The following is a 27,059-nucleotide window of genomic DNA, read 5'->3' as shown; positions in this document are numbered from 1 at the left end:
TACGTCACTAGTAACTCGTATAATCGTTGTACAATCGTATTCGCAATTTGCGAACATATTTTTTAATATTTACGTTACTTTGGCATAGTAGAGTCCACAGTATAACCTTATACTCTTATACTCTGTCAATGCTTGTCGGGCATTTGCATGTGGCTTATCTCAAGTTCAGGACTATCTCCCCCACCCCCACCCCCCACACCCACCCCATCTCATCCCTGCTCAACCATCTCGAGCACTTGTGAAATTGCTTGAGGAACTTTCTACGTGGCAATGTAGCCTGGTACCAACGACGTAGCCAGGAGAAGAGGTTCCGAATTATTAAAAAGGACCTATGTTTTTCATATTATTCTGAAACATATTTACTTATTTGATAATTTTATGTACATAATTGCCTTTCGGGAAGCCTTCATGCAAATAGCATTTGCTCTATAAAACTGAGCAAGAAAAGCTGCTATTGTGTGTGTGTGTGTGTGTGTGTGTGTGTGTGTGTGTGTGTGTGTGTGTGTGTGTGAGGTACCCAAATGTGCAATTAATATTTCTATATTTCCTTTATTTGCAAATATGGTAACTTCTCTCTATTGCCAATCAAATTAAAATTCACTACCGCAGATCACAGGAATCTTAAAGTTGGGTTGAATAAATTATGAAGTTAAATGGGTTCCAATTTGTTTTCATGGTAGTTATCTTTCTCCTACCTAAATCTTGTATTTAAATTTACGACTTATCTGAAAAAAGTCAGACTTTCTTCAGTGTATTAAAACAACCCAAGTTCGTCAATTCAGTCTCAAATTTTATTAATGTACCTTTCTTTACGTTAAAATTATTCAGTTTGCTTAAGTGATCAACATATTATTTACTAGTCAACCTGAAACTATTACAGCCAAATCTATTTACAAAAGAATACGGTACACACAAATACTATGAGCTACAGTTTTCAGATCTTAACATTGATTGTGTTGTGTGATGTCCTTAGGTTAGTTAGGTTTAAGTAGTTCTAAGTTCTAGGGGACTGATGACCATAGATGTTAAGTCCCATATTGCTCAGAGCCATTTTCTTAACATTGATTAACGCTCTACTATCAACTAGACTTCTTTATGCGACATCATAAATGAGTCTCTATTTATTCATGATAATATGTTTACACGGTCTTTGATGCTAATAAACTCCTCTATGATATATACAACATACGTTGCCGTTTATACACTCTATAATAATTAACGTTGGACTACTCAGGAATTATCCGGATGGGACAAACGTTGGTAGACGTGATGTACATGTTCAGTCAAACAAACGATTACCCTTTCAGAAAAATTTGACGATTTATTAAGGAGAAAAAACTTCACAAATCGAATAACTCAATAACGCAATGTTCCATCTCTGGCACTTATTCAAGCAGTTATTCGGCTTGGCATTGATTGACAGAGTTGTTGGATGTCCTCCTGAAGGTTATTTTACCAAATTCTGTCAAACTGGCAGAAGGGCAACAAAACGAGGAGTAAGTAGAACATCGTCAGCGTACCGCTGTGCTGTCTGCGTTCCGTGGATAACAATCAAAGGGGTCCTGCAATGAAAAGAAATGGCATCACACATCATCACACGTTTTTGTCGGCTCGTATGGCGGGTGACATTAAGGTTGGAAACACACAACTGTCTGGGGCGTCTCCAGACACGTCATCAGCTGTCAGTATGGTTGAATGGAGTATAATTGTCTTCTGTGTGAGTCCCGCTCCGAACTGAGCCCCGATGACCAGCGAAAACGTGTCTAGAAAAGCGACGCCGGCCGCCGTGGCCAAGCGGTTCTAGGCGCTTCAGTCTGGAACCGCGCTGCTGCTACGGTCGCAGGTTCGAATCCTGCCTCGGGCATGGATGTGTGTGATGTCCTTAGGTTAGCTAGGTTTAGATAGTTGTAAGTCTAGGGGACTGATGACTTCAGATGTTAAGTCCCATAGTGCTCAGAGCCATTGGAACCATTGGAAAAGCGACGTATAGCAATGCGATACCAACCTTACAGCCCGACAACCAGGAGTGATGGTCTGGGGTGTCATTTCTTTTCATACCAGGACCCGTTTGGTTGTCATCTGCGGCAGCCTTCTTACAGCACAGCGGTACGTCGACGATATTCTGAGTCCCGGTTTGTTTCCCTTCATGGGAAGCCATCCTGGTCTTACATTTCAACAAGATAATGGCCGCTCGTACACGGCGAGGGCTCCTACTGCTTGTCTTCGTGCTTCCCAAACCCTACATTGGCCAGCAAGGTCCCCAGATCTCTTCCTAACTACGTTTGGAGCCTTGCACAGAATCTTGCACGGTGTACCTCAGGAGGACATCCATCAATTCTATCAATCCATGCCAAGCTGAATATCTGCTTGGTTAAGGACCAGAGGTGGACCAAAGCATTATTGACTTGCTGAGTTTGTGAAGCTCTTTCTCTTGAATAAATCGTACAACTGTTCTGTAATAATTCGTTTGTCCATATATAAACATCACATCTACCGATTTCCGTTCCACATGAATTTGCATCTTTAAGGAAACTGTATTTTGTCAGGAAAGAAAGGATTTCGGAACGAATTTTATGTGGCCCACAGTAAGGGACCAACCCCAGCAACTGCCTAAATTGATAAAGGAAACCACAGAAAACAATTTGCAAGGTTGCCATTGGAGGGATTCGAGCCACTTCCCCTTTCAAAACCGTTGACTGCTAGCTTATCGCCTCAAGACGCAGAGCTACCCCAGTCAGTGGAAAATTTGGTTCAAAATGGTTCAAATGGCTCTAAGCACTATGGGACTTAACGTATGAGATCGTCAGTCCCCGAGACTTAGAACTACTTAAACCTAACTAACCTAAGGGCATCGCACACATCCAGACCCGAGGCGGGATTCGAACTTGCGACCGTAGCAGCAGCGCGGTTTCGGACTGAAGCGCTTAGAACTGGTCGGCCACAGCGGCCGGCGGAAAATTTGGAAAAAAGTGGTTGCTGTATATTGTTTTCAAATAAAATAAACTGCATCACAACAAAAGATGTAATTCTGATATTGCATGTTCTTCCTTTTATTGTGCATGTTTCATTATATGATGGCGCATGGATGCATGCATGAATTCGTGGCTTCAGTTACTATAGTATTAGGTGCAACAGCGAAAATAGTTTTTGGATGAAAGGGGGGAGGGGGGAATGCAGGGGGCAGTCAGTTGGGACGAGTTCAAGCAGCCGAAAAAATATATTAGAATGTGTTGTCACCACATGTTCCTTCCGCTTCCCGCAAAGTCCTCACAATCTTTTTGTATCGCAACCGAGTTTCATAACTGAAGTTTACCTAGGTGACCAGATAGGGCGGTATTTTGTCACTTGGGCTAGCAAGGATAGAATTTTGAGCTATTTTTTTAAAAGAAATGAAATCGCCGTTTGGGAGACATTTTAGTCGATCAGCGCGGTTGCTGGGTGACACAGGCAAATCCAAGTGTGTTTTTTTGCACTGATTTTAATTCAATCTTACTTATAATTATTTTTCACGGCGCCCCCACCCCAATCGCAGTTTCGAGTCGTCCCTCGGGCATGGGTGTGTGGTTCAAATGGCTCTGAGCACTATGCGACTTAACTTCTGAGGTCATCAGTCCCCTAGAACTTAGAACTACTTAAACCTAACTAACCTAAGGACATCACACACATCCATGCTCGAGGCAGGATTCGAACCTGCGACCGTAGCGTTCGCGCGGTTCCAGACTAAAGCGCCTAGAACCACTCGGCCACACTGACCGGCATGGGTGTGTGTGTGTTGTCCTTAGCGTAAGTTAGTTTAAGTTAAAGTAAGTAGTGTGCAAGCCTAGGGACCGATGACCTCAGCAGCTTGGTCCCATAGGAACTTACCACAAATTTCCAAAAATTATGTTTACCGCTCCACTGCGTTGTGAAATACCGAAATATTGCAACCCCAATGTTATACTTGTCTCCAAGTAACGACTGCAGTGCTAACATTAATACATGTACAATAGTTGGCCTAGGCTAAAGTAGGAACAGGCGATAGCCGATAGTACTATTATACTATAGTGATAGTTTAAATCTATCAATAGCCTTGCTGATTATCGATAGTGGTGCCCTTTTTCGTCGTATGACTGATCGTCAAAACGCAATGGGGAATCTAAAATTTTCCGTTCAAAGGTCGTACAGTCCAATATCGGTACGTCGCTCATGCAAAATCGCCGTGGGCACTAAGACAGTCATCCTACTTACGCACCAGGTTGAAGACACTCGTTCGATAAAACATCGTGCGGCGTGATAAAGTCCGTAACTGCCAACTGTACCTCCTCGTCTGACGCGAATCGTCTACCCTTCAAGGCTATTTTTGAGGGATCGAAGGCGTAACGATCGCGTGGGGAGAGATCAGGTATATAGGGCGGGTGCTCCCACTTCAGTTGGCGTAACTTCCGCGTTGCGACATTTGCGATAGGGGGCGTGCGTTATCGTGAAGCAGCAGTAATTCGACAGACATTCTGCCCCATACACATTCTTCGTTCTTCGATGGATGTCTTCCAATGTTTGTCCTACGGCAGCCATGTTGATCCTGTTTGGTCGCATTCAGTAATAACGTCGCCATAGTCCCCGTTTCCGTATTCACTGCAAGTACACCGGAAAGACTCCCTGGTCTCCCCCCCCCCTCCCTCTTTGGCTACGCCCGTGCTGGTATCAGTCACGTGTCAAGACAAGCCCACCTCCAAGGTCAGCCATGTATTTTGGGCGACTGTGTGAGCAAAATGGCGGGAATATGAAGAACAGCAATCCACTGCGTCAGTTCTGGTGCAGATAATGAATGATCTAAAACGTAGTCACCCTTCCGTCACTGACCTTGGCCAACAGGATGGCAGCAAACGATTCCACTCCCCTCTTATACCTCTAGGTCAAAGGATGGCTTAAAGTGGTGGGTTTCCCGTCTCCGCTCCCCATTTTCTCTCTAGTTCAATTGCATGAGACTCATCATTCTTGTTCTCTCCACCGTATTGAGAGAAACAGATTTGTTTGGGATCTAGGTATGGTTAATTCTGTGTAAATAATAATAGTTAACAACAAACAAATTTCATGTTTATTAATTTTTTAATAATACATTTGTGTTTTATTAACAATATTTCTCAATGTTATTTTAAAATTCATAATTTTTTGTACTTTAATAGAAGAAACTTCCATAAATATAGCGTGTAGTGGGTAAAAGCGCCAACACTTTTATATGTGGTACCTTAATATGTGCACACATAAGCGTGTTGGTTATTTTTTCTCTGCGTTGAACATGCTTCCCCCAAACATGTCACCAGCTTTACGAACTGATGTTTTCTCCATTCTGAGAATGAAGTATATATAGATGTAATGTTGTTCAGCACACCATCCTCATTCACCAACAGATAAATCTGCACTTATACCCATTACACCCTGCATGTAAAATTTTATACTAGTACTATCAGGTACAGTGATACTTGTTACGTGCTCAGAGAGTTACTATTTAAACTGATTTTGTGTGTGTGTGTGTGCGTGTGTGTGTGTGTGTGTGTGTGTGTGTGTGTGTGTTTGGGGCTTACTGGCGCTCAACACCGAGGTTATCACCGCCCGAAACTAATACTAATAAAGATAAAATCTATAAGCTATGCCTCCAGTGACAAAATATTGTAATAATTCTTTACTGATAGGGTATTTAAATTATAGATACTTTTTTTAAAAAACTCAATTTACTTTTTACAACAATAATTACTTTATACAATTGTCATTCTTTTATGTAATATGTACAGAGGCTTTTTCATGTTAAACGAGACTGATACGACTAGGAACAAGCCAACAAAAAACTACACACACATAGACCTGCACACACACAGGTGTATACACACAAAAATATACAAACACAATATGCAGTTAATTAACTCAGGCTCTCGTGCGTGTACACACCTACGACAAATGGTACAAACCACTATTCTGCACAAGCTCGCGAACACATACACTATTTACTTGTAAATACCCACCGACTCGCAGTCACTCAAGTGAATAATGTGAGAACGGGAGGGAATCAATCCCGTCCCCACAAATGAACCATCTGTTCTCATGGAGAGACAGACCGACTTTCAGTTGCAATACCGTACGTAAATGTTCACACGATTTAATGCAGCATATGTCCAGGTCCAGATGAAAAACCGCTAATACCACTGAGCATGCACTGCTTGCAGCTATCGATTGACAGAGCCACTGAGGCCGCATGATGCATACCCTTAGCCCGTCTTTGGATGGCGCTTGAATCCGTACGGTAGGCGCACACTTTCGATCTCTGTCCTACAAATCTACAAATTCCATAACCTGCGACCCATTCGCAACGACCTCCATCAGGCCAATAACCTCTTTGTTTTGAGGTGTAATTCATAAAGATTATCGGACGCACATACAGTCACGTCGAATATGTCGGGGTGGAACCTTATTACTTCACATGGATCGCAGCCTCTTGCCCAATAGAGGAAATTGTCTGTATCTATGTTGAGCAACTTTATGTCAGTGAAGTTACGTTTCACAAACTCATACTAAAATTGGTAGATGTGAAGTTTGTAAAGGTACAGTATACATACTGGCACAGACCACTTTCGTACCGAAACTTTCGCCATCTCCAGAGCTACTTATCCTTGATTGGAGATAGTGGCCCGCTTAAAATGTGGTCTGACGACATAATAACTTGCACTATAACACCCATCCCAGTGGTAAACTAAGTGAACCTCCCAGTGGTCTCTTAAATTTTCCATAGTTTTTCGCCGGCCGTAGTGGCCGTGCGTTTCTAGGGGCTACAGTCTGGAGCCGAGCGACCGCTACGGTCGCAGGTTCGAATCCTGCCTCGGGCATGGATGTGTGTGATGTCCTTAGGTTAGTTAGGTTTAAGTAGTTCTAAGTTCTAGGCGACTGATGACCTCAGAAGTTAAGTCGCATAGTGCTCAGAGCCCTTTGAACCCCCCACAGTTTTTCTGGAAACTTAAATACAAATTAATTTTGGAAAATTATATTCAAAATCATATTTCATGAGAGCTCTCTTTTCGGAATTGACATCTGTACACTACTTCAGCCAGCGTGACTGGTTGAAGGAGATGGCACAGGTGACTCTATTAAGTTTTATACGCAAACTGAAACATTAGTGGAGGTTTCTGTGATGCATAATATATTTCTCTTTATACGCTAGCATCCTCATCAACCTGGGGACGGAACCATTGTGTTTGTGTGTGTGTGTGTGTGTGTGTGTGTGTGTGTGTGTGTGTGTGTGTGTGTGTGTGTGTGTGTGTGTGTGAGCGTCTGTGTGTGTGTGTGTGTGATGTGAGATGCAAATTACTAGGTACAGTAGTTCTGCTTCAGCGATATCTCCTACATCAGAATGCGCAGCCACATCTTTGAACTCATTCAGCCTGATGATTTCCTTATCAGACAGCCAGTGAAACTCTCCAATCGTCATAGATGCTGGATGGCATGCCCGTATAAGTTGTTTATATCCAAGAACACGATGTAACTCAAATCGCCAGATGCGCTGTACTTCTCTTAACTCGTTCACGTGTTATCTGCCTCTGTTTGCCTGTGCACACACTGGGAAAGTCCTCCACAAATCCCGCATTAAAAACATAGTAGCACCATAACATCAGTCAATAGCTCGATGCTGACACATACTCTAACACTGCATACCAAGGTATAGAAGGCAGGATCCAGATGTGTATGTGATACGTGCATACATTCCACAATTTCTCAAAAGTATCCGAAAACAGGCAAACATCTGTGTCCATGTATAATCTAGCGTCTTCGGACCCGGGTTCGATCCCCGCGAGTGCCTAAATTTTGATAAATAATCAGCATTGGCGGCCGAAGACTTCCGGCATAAGAAGTCAGCCTCATTCTGCCAACGGCCTTGTCAAAGAGGGCGGAGGAGCGGATAGAGGTTCAGGGTACTCTCTTGTCCTAGGGGTGGGAAGTTGCCCCTAAAGGCGGAAGAATCAGCAATGATCAACGACATGAGGATGGAGAAGGCAATGGAAACCACTGCATTAAAGACACGTAACGTGTATCCACAGGACATGTGGCCTGTAATTGAAGAAGTGTCATGATGATTTCTCCATTGGCAAAAGATTCCGGAATAGTCCCCCATTCGGATTTCCGGGAGGAGACTGCCAAGGGGGAGGTTACCATGAGAAAAAGATTGAATAATCTACGAAAGGATAACGTTCTACGAGTCGGGGCGTGGAATGTCAGAAGCTTGAACGTGGTAGGGAAACTAGAAAATCTGAAAAGGGAAATGCAAAGGCTCAATCTAGATATAGTAGGGGTCAGTGAAGTGAAGTGGAAGGAAGACAAGGATTTCTGATCAGATGAGTATCGGGTAATATCAACAGCAGCAGAAAATGGTATAACAGGTGTAGGATTCGTTATGAATAGGAAGGTAGGGCAGAGGGAGTGTTACTGTGAACAGTTCAGTGACCGGGTTGTTCTAATCAGAATCGACAGCAGACCAACACCGACAACGATAGTTCAGGTGTACATGCCGACGTCGCAAGCTGAAGATGAACAGATAGAGAAAGTGTATGAGGATATTGAAAGGGTAATGAAGTATATAAAGGGGGACGAAAATCTAATAGTCATGGGCGACTGGAATGCAATTGTAGGGGAAGAAGTAGAAGAAAAGGTTACAGGAGAATATGGGCTTGGGACAAGGAATGAAACAGGAGAAAGACTAATTGAGTTCTGTAACAAGTTTCAGCTAGTAATAGCGAATACCCTGTTCAAGAATCACAAGAGGAGGAGGTATACTTGTAAAAGGCAGGGAGATACGGGAAGATTTCAATTAGATTACATCATGGTCAGACAGAGATTCCGAAATCAGATACTGGATTGTAAGGCGTACCCAGGAGAAGATATAGACTCAGATCACAATATAGTAGTGATGAAGAGTAGGCTGAAGTTCAAGACAGTCAGGAAGAATCAATACTCAAAGAAGTGGGATACGGATGTATTAAGGAATGACGAGATACGTTTGAAGTTCTATAACGCTATAGATACAGCAATAAGGAATTGCGCAGTAGGCAGTACAGTTGAAGAGGAATGGACATCTTTAAAAAGGGCCATCACAAAAGTTTGGTAGGAAAACATAGGTACAAAGAAGGTAGATGCGAAGAAACCATGGCTAACAGAAGAAATACTTCAGTTGATTGATGAAAGGAGGAAGTACAGACATGTTTCGGGAAAATCAGGAATACAGAAATACAAGTCGCTGAGGGATGAAATAAATAGGAAGTGCAGGGAAGCTAAGGCGAAATGGCTGCAGGAAAAATGTGAAGATATCGGAAAAGATATGATTGTCGGAAGGACAGACTCAGCATACAGGAAAGTCAAAACAACCTTTGGTGACATTAAAAGCAACGGTGGTAACATTAAGAGTACAACGGGAATTCCACTGTTAAATGCAGAGGAGAGAGCAGATAGGTGGAAAGAATACATTGAAAGCCTCTATGAGGGTGAAGATTTGTCTGATGTGATAGAAGAAGAAACAGGAGTCGATTTAGAAGAGATAGGGGATCCAGTATTAGAATCGTAATTTAAAAGAGCTTTGGAGGACTTGCGGTCAAATAAGGCAGAAGGGATAGATGACATTCCATCAGAATTTCTAAAATCATTGGGGGAAGTGGCAACAAAACGACTATTCACGTTGATGTGTAGAATATATGACTCTGGCGATATACCATCTGACTTTCGGAAAAGCATCATCCACACAATTCCGAAGATGGCAAGAGCTGACAAGTGCGAGAATTATCGCACAATCAGCTTAACAGCTCATGCATCGAAGCTGCTTACAAGAATAATATACAGAAGAATGGAAAAAAAAATTTAGAATGCGCTAGGTGACGATCAGTTTGGCTTTAGGAAAAGTAAAGGGACGAGAGAGGCAATTCTGACGTTGCGGCTAATAATGGAAGCAAGGCTAAAGAAAAATCAAGACACTTTCATAGGATTTGTCGACCTGGAAAAAGCGTTCGACAATATAAAATGGTGCAAGCTGTTCGAGATTCTGAAAAAAGTAGGGGTAAGCTATAGGGAGAGACGGGTCATATAAAATATGTACAACAACCAAGAGGGAATAATAAGAGTGGACGATCAAGAACGAAGTGCTCGTATTAAGAAGGGTGTAGGACAAGGCTGTAGCCTTTCGCCCCTGCTCTTCAATCTGTACATCGAGGAAGCAATGATGGAAATAAAAGAAAGGTTCAGGAGTGGAATTGAAATACAAGGTGAAAGGATATCAATGATACGATTCGCTGATGACATTGCTATCGTGAGTGAAAGTGAAGAAGAATTAAATGATCTGCTGAACGGAATGAACAGTCTAATGAGTACACAGTATGGTTTGAGAGTAAATCGGAGAAAGACGAAGGTAATGAGAAGTAGTAGAAATGAGAACATCGAGAAACTTAACATCAGGATTGATGGTCACGAAGTCAATGAAGTTAAGGAATTCTGCTACCTAGGCAGTAAAATAACCAATGACGGACGGAGCAAGGAGGACATCAAAAGCAGACTCGCTATGGCAAAAAAGGCATTTCTGGCCAAGATAAGTCTACTAATATCAAATACCGGCCTTAATTTGAGGAAGAAATTTCTGAGGATGTACGTCTGGAGTACAGCATTGTATGGTAGTGAAACATGGACTGTGGGAAAACAGGAACTGAAGAGAACCGAAGCATTTGAGATGTGGTGCTATAGACGAATGTTGAAAATTAGCTGGACTGATAAGGTAAGGAATGAGGAGGTCCTACGCAGAATCGGAGAGGAAAGGAATATGTGGAAAACACTGGTAAGGAGAAGGGACAGGATGATAGGACATCCGCTAAGACATGAGGGAATGACTTCCATGGTACTAGAGGGAGCTGTAGAGGGCAAAAACTGTAGAGGAAGACAGAGATTGGAATACGTCAAGCAAATAATTGAGGACGTAGGTTGCAAGTGCTACTCTGAGATGAAGAGGTTAGCACAGGAAAGGAATCCGTGGCGGGCCGCATCAAACCAGTCAGTAGACTGATGACCAAAAGAAAAAAAAAAACTAGCATGTGTCCTAAATCAGAGATGTTGAGCTGTTGGCCATATTTCGAATTTTATGCCAGGTCTGCAAGTTTACTGTTAAAGAGGCTGTGCTGATAAATATGCTTTCATTAAGTCTCTCCACTGAATCGGGGTATTCGTATGGAAAGACCTCCTCCTTCGTCACAAGCTGCAATTTTGATCATTGGAATACGCATCTCTAGTGACACGATGTCGTCCTGAAACATAGTCATAAAACGTGATGATTCCAAAAAGCGGAACGAAATTTTTGACGTGATTTGCTTGGAAAATGAAATGTCGTTTTCAGTAGTGTCAGGTAGAACTCTGATCGTATCTTCTTTCAAGCCGAAATCTCCTAAGTGCTAAACAACGAAATAAGCATCAGCCCGCTCAAATTATGGAAGAAAATGGATATGTGTCGCAGTAGCTGATATTTCAAGTTGCATGCACTGTGTGCTTTGTCATGAAACTTTCCCATTAGATAACGGTGGTCTATACGTGGAGTTTTCACTTTCCTATCCAACGACAGCCGACAAATATGAAAATCAAATGCCTTCTTGTACAAGACATCACATTCCTGCGATTCAGTGATAGGAATGACGTTGTGATAAATCACACCAACATGCCATGCAAGTTATTAGAGTACATAGATCTACCATCTTACAGCATTATCCCCTCATACGAATCAAAAAGTGTTAAGACTGGAATAGTATGAGTTTACAGCTTGATATGTGGCAACATATAGTACACGCCATTCTGTGAAGATTGCACGAGAGGCTACCACGGGAGGTAGAAGGCAGTCGAAATCTATGTACGCAACAAAGGGGTAGTGCTCTTGGTGGTGGCTGCTCTTAGACTTCTGTACTTGGAAACGCTGCTAAGAGGCACTGACTGATGATGAGATAAGAGCCTTTATTTCAACAATACGGATACTGATGAAATACTACGTAAGTACTCGAAATTATTGTTATACAAATGTCTGTATATGTACATGTGATACTTATCAATATCGTTTCTCCTCTGAAGGAGTACTGGAACCGTCCATAGGCAGGTTTGTACCAACAACAGCACGGGCAGACCTGTCGACAAAGCGCTCCCCTCAGCCACGGCTGTCAACGTCACTCCAGCCCGAGCTGTCAACGATCCATTCACGCACCCTGGACTATCTTGACATCAGTTATCAGATATGTGGCTGAGCGGTTCTAGGCGCTTCAGCTGCTACGGTCGCAGGTTTGAATCCTGCCTCGGGCATGGATGTGTTTGATGTCCTCAGGTTAGTTAGGTGTAAGTAGTTCTAAGTCTAGGGGACAGATGTTAAGTCCCATAGTGCTTAGAGCCATTTGAACCATTTTTTTCAGTTATCAGATAGGCATCGACTATCACCTTGTAATGGTCGCCTAGTCGTTGATATAGCTAATTGCTGTAATCGCACTATTTCACTCCCATTTACGGAGCTTGTTAGCACTTGATGTTAGGTTGGCACCATTAAAATGCGTTGTAGTAATCGCTGCTGCTTGCTGGATCGCTGCTGTGTCTCGATGCTGATGCTGGCTCTAAATCTGGTTGTCTAGGGTTAAAAACATGAGGTCCCGTGTTTTTTATGTGCTTTTGATGATAAAGAACGAGCGAAACCAACAAATATGTAACCTTCAAATATTTATTATGGTGGCCATCTTAATTCCACTGTCTACCAAAGACCATGACACAACACAAAGTAGTACTTCCATTACATGATCTTTGCATTGTTTATCCACCTCAAACAATAACACACAAACACACTTTACCAGAGTGACATTCCGACTGCCTCCTCGACCCTTCTTGCTGCTTGTATTTATAACATTGTCAAAGAACTACTAAAAAGAGATATAGTTTATAAGTCACATGTACATCTGTTATCATAATTTGTGCAGATAAGTTATTAATTTGCATCGAGTGACATAATTTAACATGTTATGAAAATGACAGACAGATTTGTTGACTTGACAGAATAATTCTCTGTTACAAAAAGGCCATTTTTTTGAAGTTTGTCAATTGACTTCTCTAATTTGCATAAATAAGTAAGTAACATGAATTATTAAGAATTACATTGGTTTTCGTCTAAAATAGGATTGATTACGTGAATACTGAGTGAAAACACTCCTAGTGAACAAATAGGTTTCACTGGGTGATTTTTATTTAAGGAGATCCAAAATACCTAAGTTGGCTACTATTTTTCGTACTTCATATTAATTATTTAAGATAAACTTAGTGTTTTTACATGATGACATTTGCTGTATCAGTGATCAAGTGATATTAACTTTTGTGTGGGTCAGTTATTCAGTATGATTTAATGGGTTGACTGTTTATGGAGACATGTTGTGCAATCATTGTTAACATACACAATAACTTTTCTATAATCATAAATACTCGTTAAACTGGTTGAATTTGGCGGGTATCACATACTTCGGTAAAGTAAAGCCTTTAATATGTTCTATTACAATACCCCCCTCGGGTAATATCATTTACAGAATGTTAATGATATTAGCCGACTAGGACAAATGTGTCAAATGCTTAAAATTTGGAAAAGTACTACTTTAATAATTTTTTTTTGTTTTACTATGCATAATGTGTATGTATACCATGACCGTTACACCGTTTCAAAATGACTTTTTCCTGCAAATATTTTAGTTATGTTCTTTCAAATGCACTTTGTGTTATGGCTCTCAGTACGACAGCATAATAAAAATATTCAGTAATATATGAAAGTAAAAAAAAAACTTAATCTTTGCTCCCAGTGAGCCACATGGAAAATGATCAAAAACAGACACAAATATATCACATGCGATCTTAAGATATATAAAAAAATATATGTAAATTATTTCAAAGCCAGCTCTCATTGAGTCACAGAATAATCAAGATAATAGAAGGAACATAAATATATTACATAGATGGACAGGTCAGATGTCCATAGGAAAATATTGCAACTGTCTGCTCTTTTTGAGCCACATAAAGGAAATGAAAACAAAAAACATAATTAGAAGTATGGACATGATATATAAACACAAACACTAGAGAAGTCACATGTATGAATATAATATGCATTTTAAAAAAAGAAAATATTTAAAAAACTTGTCTCCCATTGAGACAGTCAAGATAGTACAAGAACATATTAATACTAAAATTGGACACTTAAATTGGTCACAACATAACACAAACATCAAACTTGGTGAACATCTGATTAGCTGTAGAAAATTGTACACAAATCTTATGCTTAAGAAAATAGTAACAAAATGATGGGTCTTGCACAACAATTTTTACATTGTCTTTTATATTTGGTGCAAGTATGTCCCATATTCAACAATACAAACAGAAAGTAATAAATGTTTGTCACCTCTTTGGGTGCATGTTTAAACTTGCCCCTTGCAAGTAAAGAAGATGTCTCCAAATTTAATATTCAATAGTGACAATAAAAATATAAAAACATTGTCTCAGAGATCTGGAACTTTTCCAGGGTCTGTAGGATGAGTGGTAGTTGCTATTTGACACACCCAGTAAAAATCTTTGCTGATAAAATGCTTTACGGAAAATGGGTAAGTAACTGTATTCAAACAGGGAAATGTGCTTAATCATGTTTATATGGTTTCAATTCAGTGATGTTTCTTAATCCAAATAACCTTCTTGATCTGGGAAAGATAAGTCTATACGCATTAGGATGTGGGCTTTCTTTTATTTCAAATGGACCAATGTAAATGTTTACTTTAACATATGGACAACCTAGCTCAACATCTTTGTCTATTTCAGTATTTTCAAACAATAGATCATTTTCAATTTCTTTAGTTCCTAAGTCTAATGTCTCTTTCCTACACTTAGACACATCCCTCTCTGTTTGCAAAGCATTGACATTTAAACATAAACCTTTGTTTTTTTCTGTCCCTCTTAACACTGTGTTGCCACTTAACAAACTACTGTTTTCACCCCATTTTTTATGAAATCCACTACGGATTCTTGTCCACCATGTAGGATACAAGGTTGCACTTACCTTTGCTAATTCTTTCCAAAAGGCATCTTTGTTTATACAGTTTCCATAGTTGTTCCACAAAACTTCTAAAAACTTTTCCCCTTTTTCTTGAAAACACACATTTACATTCCATCCCTTTATATTTTCTTTATTATTATTATTATTATTACCATTCTCATAGATTAGTGTTTCATAGTTCCCAATAGGCAATAGCTTGTCCTCAGATACACATTCCCTAGTCTGCATTTCACTTAAATTAACCTCATTATTACCCATGTTTGTCACATCACTTACCTTTACTACATCACCACTTTTCAATTCTACAAATACTTTTATTTCTTCCTCCACACTCTCATCAATAACATCACTTGATTTAGGATCATTATTTAAATGTCCCTCTATTACTTCTTCCTCCTCCTCCACAACAACCCCATCTTCAGTTTCTCCCCTATGTATCTGAATCTCAGCAATTGGGCCTTTGGCTCCATTAAACACTTCGGCATCCCCCTTCTTATCAAATAAACCCCCCAAAATAGATTCTATTTGTGGTGTGTCTGACTTGTTATTAACACCAGTATCTTTTTCAGCCCAACTAAGGAACTCTGCAATACCTTCAACTTCTGCACTTTCACTAACTACCTGTGCTTGAACACTGTTTTTATTAACTGTATCACTTTTACTCATAGTATCCCAAAACCTTTTATTAAATTCTAATTTATTCATTCTAACAACATCAGTATTTTCATGGTATTTACTCTTTACATTGTATCCTCTCCTTTTCCAGTTTCGGTTATGTGTTGTCCTATCATAATATTGTCTAGCCCCAAAACTACGGACATCTAGTGGGACTGTCCACCGTTTCCCGGCTGGTTCCCTCGGTCTGTCCGTTCGTAGTTGTTGTTTTGTTCACTAGTTTCAACAAACCCCCTTCTATCTTGTTCTCTTCCCCAATACCTATTTCTATCATTCCTGTTATCTCTCCCCCATCCTCCCTCCTGTGTATTGTTTCTGAAATCATTTTCATATCTCCTATCTCCCCTATTTGGAGCATTATTTCCAGAATTTTCAAAGTCTCTCCTCCCATAATAATCTCTATTTACATTCCTGTTCCACCCCCCATACTGATTGTTGCCAGAGCCAAAACTTTGGTTATTCTCTCTTTCCAAGGCCCTATCTAATCTATCTACAAATTTCAGGAACTCTTCCATTGAATCGTCTGGTCCATGGACCAATTCCCACTGCAGTCTCTCTGGTAACCTTCTTTTTAAAACATCAATTTGTGTCATAATATCAAAAGAGTTATTCAAGTGAGCAAGTTTTTTCAATTGATCTCTGCAAAATTTTTGCATTCCCCCTACTTTCCCTCTATACACTGGTCCATTTAGAAATTCTGACTTTAATCTGGCTTGTATGGATTGTGACCAAAATTTGCAAATAAATTTAGCTTCAAACTCTTCAAAAGTATTCCAAGAATCATTATTCTCATTTGCCCAGGATAGGGCCTCCCCTTCTAGAAACCGTTTTACTAACTTAATTTTTATGTTATCTGTCATTCCTACAACAAACATATCCTTACATTGATGAATAAAGTCAATAGGGTGCAGATTTTCACCAGGAAAGCATTTCACTTGGATGTGCCCATACATTGTATTTTGATTGTAAAACATTTGTTTTGACATCAATGCATCTTCCAATTGTGTATATTTAGTGTGTATCTTTTCTACTTTTGTATCTACATTAGTGGTATACAGGTTGTACTCTTGTTTAAGGTTTTCTGATGTTTTGTCTATTCTCTGATCTAATCTTTCAACTTCAGTATCTACTCTGTTGTAGATGACAGCAATACTGTCTGTGTTAGCTTGTATATTTTCATTTAAACTTTCAACTTTAATTTGAAATTCTTTTCTGAAGTGTATCAGCTGTTCGCTAGTGTCCTTACTGAGGGTAGTTTTAATTTCCTCACACTTCTCATTGAGATGAGTAGTTAATAGATCAAAATTCAAACTTAACTTACCCAGTCTATCTGTGTTTTCTTTAAGTTTCAAACTTACTTGTTCACTCGATTGTTTAAGTTGCGAGCTTATTTGAGTTGCAAACTCTGCTAGCCACTCTGTTAAGTTTAATTGTTCACCATCCCCTGGTTCAATTTTTACATTTCCTACGGTCTCAGGTAGAGACATGTTAACTATAAAAATTTTTTTTTTTTTAATGACAACAACAAAATACCTTGCTTTATGTAGCTATACTCTGATGTGATCGGTGTTCTTGTTGGCTTTTTTCACATCTATTCGGTTTTATCTTGATTGATGAATTCCATTGACAATCCAGACGTTAATCTTCCGAGCGGTGTGATGATAGTTTTTCGTAATCTCACATACACACGTTTTTTTGTTTTTCGCTTTGACATATCTTCACTGTTGCCACACTGCACAAATAAACCTTTTTTTTTTTTGAAGTGCTAAGCACTTACGAAATTTATCGCTGCACTATTATCATCGATGCACTTAAAGATCCCGGACGAGCCCCCACTTTTGTAATGGTCGCCTAGTCGTTGATATAGCTAATTGCTGTAATCGCACTATTTCACTCCCATTTACGGAGCTTGTTAGCACTTGATGTTAGGTTGGCACCATTAAAATGCGTTGTAGTAATCGCTGCTGCTTGCTGGATCGCTGCTGTGTCTCGATGCTGATGCTGGCTCTAAATCTGGTTGTCTAGGGTTAAAAACATGAGGTCCCGTGTTTTTTATGTGCTTTTGATGATAAAGAATGAGCGAAACCAACAAATATGTAACCTTCAAATATTTATTATGGTGGCCATCTTAATTCCACTGTCTACCAAAGACCATGACACAACACAAAGTAGTACTTCCATTACATGATCTTTGCATTGTTTATCCACCTCAAACAATAACACACAAACACACTTTACCAGAGTGACATTCCGACTGCCTCCTCGACCCTTCTTGCTGCTTGTATTTATAACATTGTCAAAGAACTACTAAAAAGAGATATAGTTTATAAGTCACATGTACATCTGTTATCATAATTTGTGCAGATAAGTTATTAATTTGCATCGAGTGACATAATTTAACATGTTATGAAAATGACAGACAGATTTGTTGACTTGACAGAATAATTCTCTGTTACAAAAAGGCCATTTTTTTGAAGTTTGTCAATTGACTTCTCTAATTTGCATAAATAAGTAAGTAACATGAATTATTAAGAATTACATTGGTTTTCGTCTAAAATAGGATTGATTACGTGAATACTGAGTGAAAACACTCCTAGTGAACAAATAGGTTTCACTGGGTGATTTTTATTTAAGGAGATCCAAAATACCTAAGTTGGCTACTATTTTTCGTACTTCATATTAATTATTTAAGATAAACTTAGTGTTTTTACATGATGACATTTGCTGTATCAGTGATCAAGTGATATTAACTTTTGTGTGGGTCAGTTATTCAGTATGATTTAATGGGTTGACTGTTTATGGAGACATGTTGTGCAATCATTGTTAACATACACAATAACTTTTCTATAATCATAAATACTCGTTAAACTGGTTGAATTTGGCGGGTATCACATACTTCGGTAAAGTAAAGCCTTTAATATGTTCTATTACAATACCCCCCTCGGGTAATATCATTTACAGAATGTTAATGATATTAGCCGACTAGGACAAATGTGTCAAATGCTTAAAATTTGGAAAAGTACTACTTTAATAATTTTTTTTTGTTTTACTATGCATAATGTGTATGTATACCATGACCGTTACACCGTTTCAAAATGACTTTTTCCTGCAAATATTTTAGTTATGTTCTTTCAAATGCACTTTGTGTTATGGCTCTCAGTACGACAGCATAATAAAAATATTCAGTAATATATGAAAGTAAAAAAAAAACTTAATCTTTGCTCCCAGTGAGCCACATGGAAAATGATCAAAAACAGACACAAATATATCACATGCGATCTTAAGATATATAAAAAAATATATGTAAATTATTTCAAAGCCAGCTCTCATTGAGTCACAGAATAATCAAGATAATAGAAGGAACATAAATATATTACATAGATGGACAGGTCAGATGTCCATAGGAAAATATTGCAACTGTCTGCTCTTTTTGAGCCACATAAAGGAAATGAAAACAAAAAACATAATTAGAAGTATGGACATGATATATAAACACAAACACTAGAGAAGTCACATGTATGAATATAATATGCATTTTAAAAAAAGAAAATATTTAAAAAACTTGTCTCCCATTGAGACAGTCAAGATAGTACAAGAACATATTAATACTAAAATTGGACACTTAAATTGGTCACAACATAACACAAACATCAAACTTGGTGAACATCTGATTAGCTGTAGAAAATTGTACACAAATCTTATGCTTAAGAAAATAGTAACAAAATGATGGGTCTTGCACAACAATTTTTACATTGTCTTTTATATTTGGTGCAAGTATGTCCCATATTCAACAATACAAACAGAAAGTAATAAATGTTTGTCACCTCTTTGGGTGCATGTTTAAACTTGCCCCTTGCAAGTAAAGAAGATGTCTCCAAATTTAATATTCAATAGTGACAATAAAAATATAAAAACATTGTCTCAGAGATCTGGAACTTTTCCAGGGTCTGTAGGATGAGTGGTAGTTGCTATTTGACACACCCAGTAAAAATCTTTGCTGATAAAATGCTTTACGGAAAATGGGTAAGTAACTGTATTCAAACAGGGAAATGTGCTTAATCATGTTTATATGGTTTCAATTCAGTGATGTTTCTTAATCCAAATAACCTTCTTGATCTGGGAAAGATAAGTCTATACGCATTAGGATGTGGGCTTTCTTTTATTTCAAATGGACCAATGTAAATGTTTACTTTAACATATGGACAACCTAGCTCAACATCTTTGTCTATTTCAGTATTTTCAAACAATAGATCATTTTCAATTTCTTTAGTTCCTAAGTCTAATGTCTCTTTCCTACACTTAGACACATCCCTCTCTGTTTGCAAAGCATTGACATTTAAACATAAACCTTTGTTTTTTTCTGTCCCTCTTAACACTGTGTTGCCACTTAACAAACTACTGTTTTCACCCCATTTTTTATGAAATCCACTACGGATTCTTGTCCACCATGTAGGATACAAGGTTGCACTTACCTTTGCTAATTCTTTCCAAAAGGCATCTTTGTTTATACAGTTTCCATAGTTGTTCCACAAAACTTCTAAAAACTTTTCCCCTTTTTCTTGAAAACACACATTTACATTCCATCCCTTTATATTTTCTTTATTATTATTATTATTATTATTACCATTCTCATAGATTAGTGTTTCATAGTTCCCAATAGGCAATAGCTTGTCCTCAGATACACATTCCCTAGTCTGCATTTCACTTAAATTAACCTCATTATTACCCATGTTTGTCACATCACTTACCTTTACTACATCACCACTTTTCAATTCTACAAATACTTTTATTTCTTCCTCCACACTCTCATCAATAACATCACTTGATTTAGGATCATTATTTAAATGTCCCTCTATTACTTCTTCCTCCTCCTCCACAACAACCCCATCTTCAGTTTCTCCCCTATGTATCTGAATCTCAGCAATTGGGCCTTTGGCTCCATTAAACACTTCGGCATCCCCCTTCTTATCAAATAAACCCCCCAAAATAGATTCTATTTGTGGTGTGTCTGACTTGTTATTAACACCAGTATCTTTTTCAGCCCAACTAAGGAACTCTGCAATACCTTCAACTTCTGCACTTTCACTAACTACCTGTGCTTGAACACTGTTTTTATTAACTGTATCACTTTTACTCATAGTATCCCAAAACCTTTTATTAAATTCTAATTTATTCATTCTAACAACATCAGTATTTTCATGGTATTTACTCTTTACATTGTATCCTCTCCTTTTCCAGTTTCGGTTATGTGTTGTCCTATCATAATATTGTCTAGCCCCAAAACTACGGACATCTAGTGGGACTGTCCACCGTTTCCCGGCTGGTTCCCTCGGTCTGTCCGTTTGTAGTTGTCGTTTTGTTCACTAGTTTCAACAAACCCCCTTCTATCTTGTTCTCTTCCCCAATACCTATTTCTATCATTCCTGTTATCTCTCCCCCATCCTCCCTCCTGTGTATTGTTTCTGAAATCATTTTCATATCTCCTATCTCCCCTATTTGGAGCATTATTTCCAGAATTTTCAAAGTCTCTCCTCCCATAATAATCTCTATTTACATTCCTGTTCCACCCCCCATACTGATTGTTGCCAGAGCCAAAACTTTGGTTATTCTCTCTTTCCAAGGCCCTATCTAATCTATCTACAAATTTCAGGAACTCTTCCATTGAATCGTCTGGTCCATGGACCAATTCCCACTGCAGTCTCTCTGGTAACCTTCTTTTTAAAACATCAATTTGTGTCATAATATCAAAAGAGTTATTCAAGTGAGCAAGTTTTTTCAATTGATCTCTGCAAAATTTTTGCATTCCCCCTACTTTCCCTCTATACACTGGTCCATTTAGAAATTCTGACTTTAATCTGGCTTGTATGGATTGTGACCAAAATTTGCAAATAAATTTAGCTTCAAACTCTTCAAAAGTATTCCAAGAATCATTATTCTCATTTGCCCAGGATAGGGCCTCCCCTTCTAGAAACCGTTTTACTAACTTAATTTTTATGTTATCTGTCATTCCTACAACAAACATATCCTTACATTGATGAATAAAGTCAATAGGGTGCAGATTTTCACCAGGAAAGCATTTCACTTGGATGTGCCCATACATTGTATTTTGATTGTAAAACATTTGTTTTGACATCAATGCATCTTCCAATTGTGTATATTTAGTGTGTATCTTTTCTACTTTTGTATCTACATTAGTGGTATACAGGTTGTACTCTTGTTTAAGGTTTTCTGATGTTTTGTCTATTCTCTGATCTAATCTTTCAACTTCAGTATCTACTCTGTTGTAGATGACAGCAATACTGTCTGTGTTAGCTTGTATATTTTCATTTAAACTTTCAACTTTAATTTGAAATTCTTTTCTGAAGTGTATCAGCTGTTCGCTAGTGTCCTTACTGAGGGTAGTTTTAATTTCCTCACACTTCTCATTGAGATGAGTAGTTAATAGATCAAAATTCAAACTTAACTTACCCAGTCTATCTGTGTTTTCTTTAAGTTTCAAACTTACTTGTTCACTCGATTGTTTAAGTTGCGAGCTTATTTGAGTTGCAAACTCTGCTAGCCACTCTGTTAAGTTTAATTGTTCACCATCCCCTGGTTCAATTTTTACATTTCCTACGGTCTCAGGTAGAGACATGTTAACTATAAAAATTTTTTTTTTTTTAATGACAACAACAAAATACCTTGCTTTATGTAGCTATACTCTGATGTGATCGGTGTTCTTGTTGGCTTTTTTCACATCTATTCGGTTTTATCTTGATTGATGAATTCCATTGACAATCCAGACGTTAATCTTCCGAGCGGTGTGATGATAGTTTTTCGTAATCTCACATACACACGTTTTTTTGTTTTTCGCTTTGACATATCTTCACTGTTGCCACACTGCACAAATAAACCTTTTTTTTTTTTGAAGTGCTAAGCACTTACGAAATTTATCGCTGCACTATTATCATCGATGCACTTAAAGATCCCGGACGAGCCCCCACTTTTGTAATGGTCGCCTAGTCGTTGATATAGCTAATTGCTGTAATCGCACTATTTCACTCCCATTTACGGAGCTTGTTAGCACTTGATGTTAGGTTGGCACCATTAAAATGCGTTGTAGTAATCGCTGCTGCTTGCTGGATCGCTGCTGTGTCTCGATGCTGATGCTGGCTCTAAATCTGGTTGTCTAGGGTTAAAAACATGAGGTCCCGTGTTTTTTATGTGCTTTTGATGATAAAGAATGAGCGAAACCAACAAATATGTAACCTTCAAATATTTATTATGGTGGCCATCTTAATTCCACTGTCTACCAAAGACCATGACACAACACAAAGTAGTACTTCCATTACATGATCTTTGCATTGTTTATCCACCTCAAACAATAACACACAAACACACTTTACCAGAGTGACATTCCGACTGCCTCCTCGACCCTTCTTGCTGCTTGTATTTATAACATTGTCAAAGAACTACTAAAAAGAGATATAGTTTATAAGTCACATGTACATCTGTTATCATAATTTGTGCAGATAAGTTATTAATTTGCATCGAGTGACATAATTTAACATGTTATGAAAATGACAGACAGATTTGTTGACTTGACAGAATAATTCTCTGTTACAAAAAGGCCATTTTTTTGAAGTTTGTCAATTGACTTCTCTAATTTGCATAAATAAGTAAGTAACATGAATTATTAAGAATTACATTGGTTTTCGTCTAAAATAGGATTGATTACGTGAATACTGAGTGAAAACACTCCTAGTGAACAAATAGGTTTCACTGGGTGATTTTTATTTAAGGAGATCCAAAATACCTAAGTTGGCTACTATTTTTCGTACTTCATATTAATTATTTAAGATAAACTTAGTGTTTTTACATGATGACATTTGCTGTATCAGTGATCAAGTGATATTAACTTTTGTGTGGGTCAGTTATTCAGTATGATTTAATGGGTTGACTGTTTATGGAGACATGTTGTGCAATCATTGTTAACATACACAATAACTTTTCTATAATCATAAATACTCGTTAAACTGGTTGAATTTGGCGGGTATCACATACTTCGGTAAAGTAAAGCCTTTAATATGTTCTATTACAATACCCCCCTCGGGTAATATCATTTACAGAATGTTAATGATATTAGCCGACTAGGACAAATGTGTCAAATGCTTAAAATTTGGAAAAGTACTACTTTAATAATTTTTTTTTGTTTTACTATGCATAATGTGTATGTATACCATGACCGTTACACCGTTTCAAAATGACTTTTTCCTGCAAATATTTTAGTTATGTTCTTTCAAATGCACTTTGTGTTATGGCTCTCAGTACGACAGCATAATAAAAATATTCAGTAATATATGAAAGTAAAAAAAAAACTTAATCTTTGCTCCCAGTGAGCCACATGGAAAATGATCAAAAACAGACACAAATATATCACATGCGATCTTAAGATATATAAAAAAATATATGTAAATTATTTCAAAGCCAGCTCTCATTGAGTCACAGAATAATCAAGATAATAGAAGGAACATAAATATATTACATAGATGGACAGGTCAGATGTCCATAGGAAAATATTGCAACTGTCTGCTCTTTTTGAGCCACATAAAGGAAATGAAAACAAAAAACATAATTAGAAGTATGGACATGATATATAAACACAAACACTAGAGAAGTCACATGTATGAATATAATATGCATTTTAAAAAAAGAAAATATTTAAAAAACTTGTCTCCCATTGAGACAGTCAAGATAGTACAAGAACATATTAATACTAAAATTGGACACTTAAATTGGTCACAACATAACACAAACATCAAACTTGGTGAACATCTGATTAGCTGTAGAAAATTGTACACAAATCTTATGCTTAAGAAAATAGTAACAAAATGATGGGTCTTGCACAACAATTTTTACATTGTCTTTTATATTTGGTGCAAGTATGTCCCATATTCAACAATACAAACAGAAAGTAATAAATGTTTGTCACCTCTTTGGGTGCATGTTTAAACTTGCCCCTTGCAAGTAAAGAAGATGTCTCCAAATTTAATATTCAATAGTGACAATAAAAATATAAAAACATTGTCTCAGAGATCTGGAACTTTTCCAGGGTCTGTAGGATGAGTGGTAGTTGCTATTTGACACACCCAGTAAAAATCTTTGCTGATAAAATGCTTTACGGAAAATGGGTAAGTAACTGTATTCAAACAGGGAAATGTGCTTAATCATGTTTATATGGTTTCAATTCAGTGATGTTTCTTAATCCAAATAACCTTCTTGATCTGGGAAAGATAAGTCTATACGCATTAGGATGTGGGCTTTCTTTTATTTCAAATGGACCAATGTAAATGTTTACTTTAACATATGGACAACCTAGCTCAACATCTTTGTCTATTTCAGTATTTTCAAACAATAGATCATTTTCAATTTCTTTAGTTCCTAAGTCTAATGTCTCTTTCCTACACTTAGACACATCCCTCTCTGTTTGCAAAGCATTGACATTTAAACATAAACCTTTGTTTTTTTCTGTCCCTCTTAACACTGTGTTGCCACTTAACAAACTACTGTTTTCACCCCATTTTTTATGAAATCCACTACGGATTCTTGTCCACCATGTAGGATACAAGGTTGCACTTACCTTTGCTAATTCTTTCCAAAAGGCATCTTTGTTTATACAGTTTCCATAGTTGTTCCACAAAACTTCTAAAAACTTTTCCCCTTTTTCTTGAAAACACACATTTACATTCCATCCCTTTATATTTTCTTTATTATTATTATTATTATTACCATTCTCATAGATTAGTGTTTCATAGTTCCCAATAGGCAATAGCTTGTCCTCAGATACACATTCCCTAGTCTGCATTTCACTTAAATTAACCTCATTATTACCCATGTTTGTCACATCACTTACCTTTACTACATCACCACTTTTCAATTCTACAAATACTTTTATTTCTTCCTCCACACTCTCATCAATAACATCACTTGATTTAGGATCATTATTTAAATGTCCCTCTATTACTTCTTCCTCCTCCTCCACAACAACCCCATCTTCAGTTTCTCCCCTATGTATCTGAATCTCAGCAATTGGGCCTTTGGCTCCATTAAACACTTCGGCATCCCCCTTCTTATCAAATAAACCCCCCAAAATAGATTCTATTTGTGGTGTGTCTGACTTGTTATTAACACCAGTATCTTTTTCAGCCCAACTAAGGAACTCTGCAATACCTTCAACTTCTGCACTTTCACTAACTACCTGTGCTTGAACACTGTTTTTATTAACTGTATCACTTTTACTCATAGTATCCCAAAACCTTTTATTAAATTCTAATTTATTCATTCTAACAACATCAGTATTTTCATGGTATTTACTCTTTACATTGTATCCTCTCCTTTTCCAGTTTCGGTTATGTGTTGTCCTATCATAATATTGTCTAGCCCCAAAACTACGGACATCTAGTGGGACTGTCCACCGTTTCCCGGCTGGTTCCCTCGGTCTGTCCGTTCGTAGTTGTTGTTTTGTTCACTAGTTTCAACAAACCCCCTTCTATCTTGTTCTCTTCCCCAATACCTATTTCTATCATTCCTGTTATCTCTCCCCCATCCTCCCTCCTGTGTATTGTTTCTGAAATCATTTTCATATCTCCTATCTCCCCTATTTGGAGCATTATTTCCAGAATTTTCAAAGTCTCTCCTCCCATAATAATCTCTATTTACATTCCTGTTCCACCCCCCATACTGATTGTTGCCAGAGCCAAAACTTTGGTTATTCTCTCTTTCCAAGGCCCTATCTAATCTATCTACAAATTTCAGGAACTCTTCCATTGAATCGTCTGGTCCATGGACCAATTCCCACTGCAGTCTCTCTGGTAACCTTCTTTTTAAAACATCAATTTGTGTCATAATATCAAAAGAGTTATTCAAGTGAGCAAGTTTTTTCAATTGATCTCTGCAAAATTTTTGCATTCCCCCTACTTTCCCTCTATACACTGGTCCATTTAGAAATTCTGACTTTAATCTGGCTTGTATGGATTGTGACCAAAATTTGCAAATAAATTTAGCTTCAAACTCTTCAAAAGTATTCCAAGAATCATTATTCTCATTTGCCCAGGATAGGGCCTCCCCTTCTAGAAACCGTTTTACTAACTTAATTTTTATGTTATCTGTCATTCCTACAACAAACATATCCTTACATTGATGAATAAAGTCAATAGGGTGCAGATTTTCACCAGGAAAGCATTTCACTTGGATGTGCCCATACATTGTATTTTGATTGTAAAACATTTGTTTTGACATCAATGCATCTTCCAAT

At 38.0% G+C, this 27,059-nt stretch overlaps 1 protein-coding gene across 3 annotated transcripts; it reads right to left on the bottom strand.

Annotated features, from left to right (window-relative positions):
* Window positions 1–12,753: 12,753 nt before the first annotated feature.
* LOC126475342 (uncharacterized) lies at window positions 12,754–26,231 on the bottom strand. Of its 3 annotated transcripts, none has more exons than XM_050103150.1 (2): window positions 26,062–26,231; window positions 12,754–15,848 (listed from the first exon to the last, which is right to left on the bottom strand). In XM_050103150.1, exons 1-2 carry the CDS (start codon window positions 26,085–26,087, stop codon window positions 14,678–14,680), a joined length of 1,197 nt encoding a protein of 398 aa, XP_049959107.1. In that variant the 5' UTR covers window positions 26,088–26,231; the 3' UTR covers window positions 12,754–14,677. The 3 variants fall into 3 exon arrangements, with proteins under 3 accessions (XP_049959107.1, XP_049959105.1, XP_049959104.1); XM_050103148.1 differs by lacking the exon at window positions 26,062–26,231 and adding an exon at window positions 20,918–21,194; XM_050103147.1 differs by lacking the exon at window positions 12,754–15,848 and adding an exon at window positions 17,898–20,995.
* Between the last annotated feature and the right edge of the window lie 828 nt (window positions 26,232–27,059).

Source organism: Schistocerca serialis, chromosome 4 (assembly GCF_023864345.2).
Source record: "Schistocerca serialis cubense isolate TAMUIC-IGC-003099 chromosome 4, iqSchSeri2.2, whole genome shotgun sequence".
In the NCBI taxonomy this organism is placed as follows: domain Eukaryota; kingdom Metazoa; phylum Arthropoda; class Insecta; order Orthoptera; family Acrididae; genus Schistocerca; species Schistocerca serialis.
Note: the sequence above shows the minus strand (reverse complement) of the source record. Positions and strands in the feature narration are given on the sequence as shown.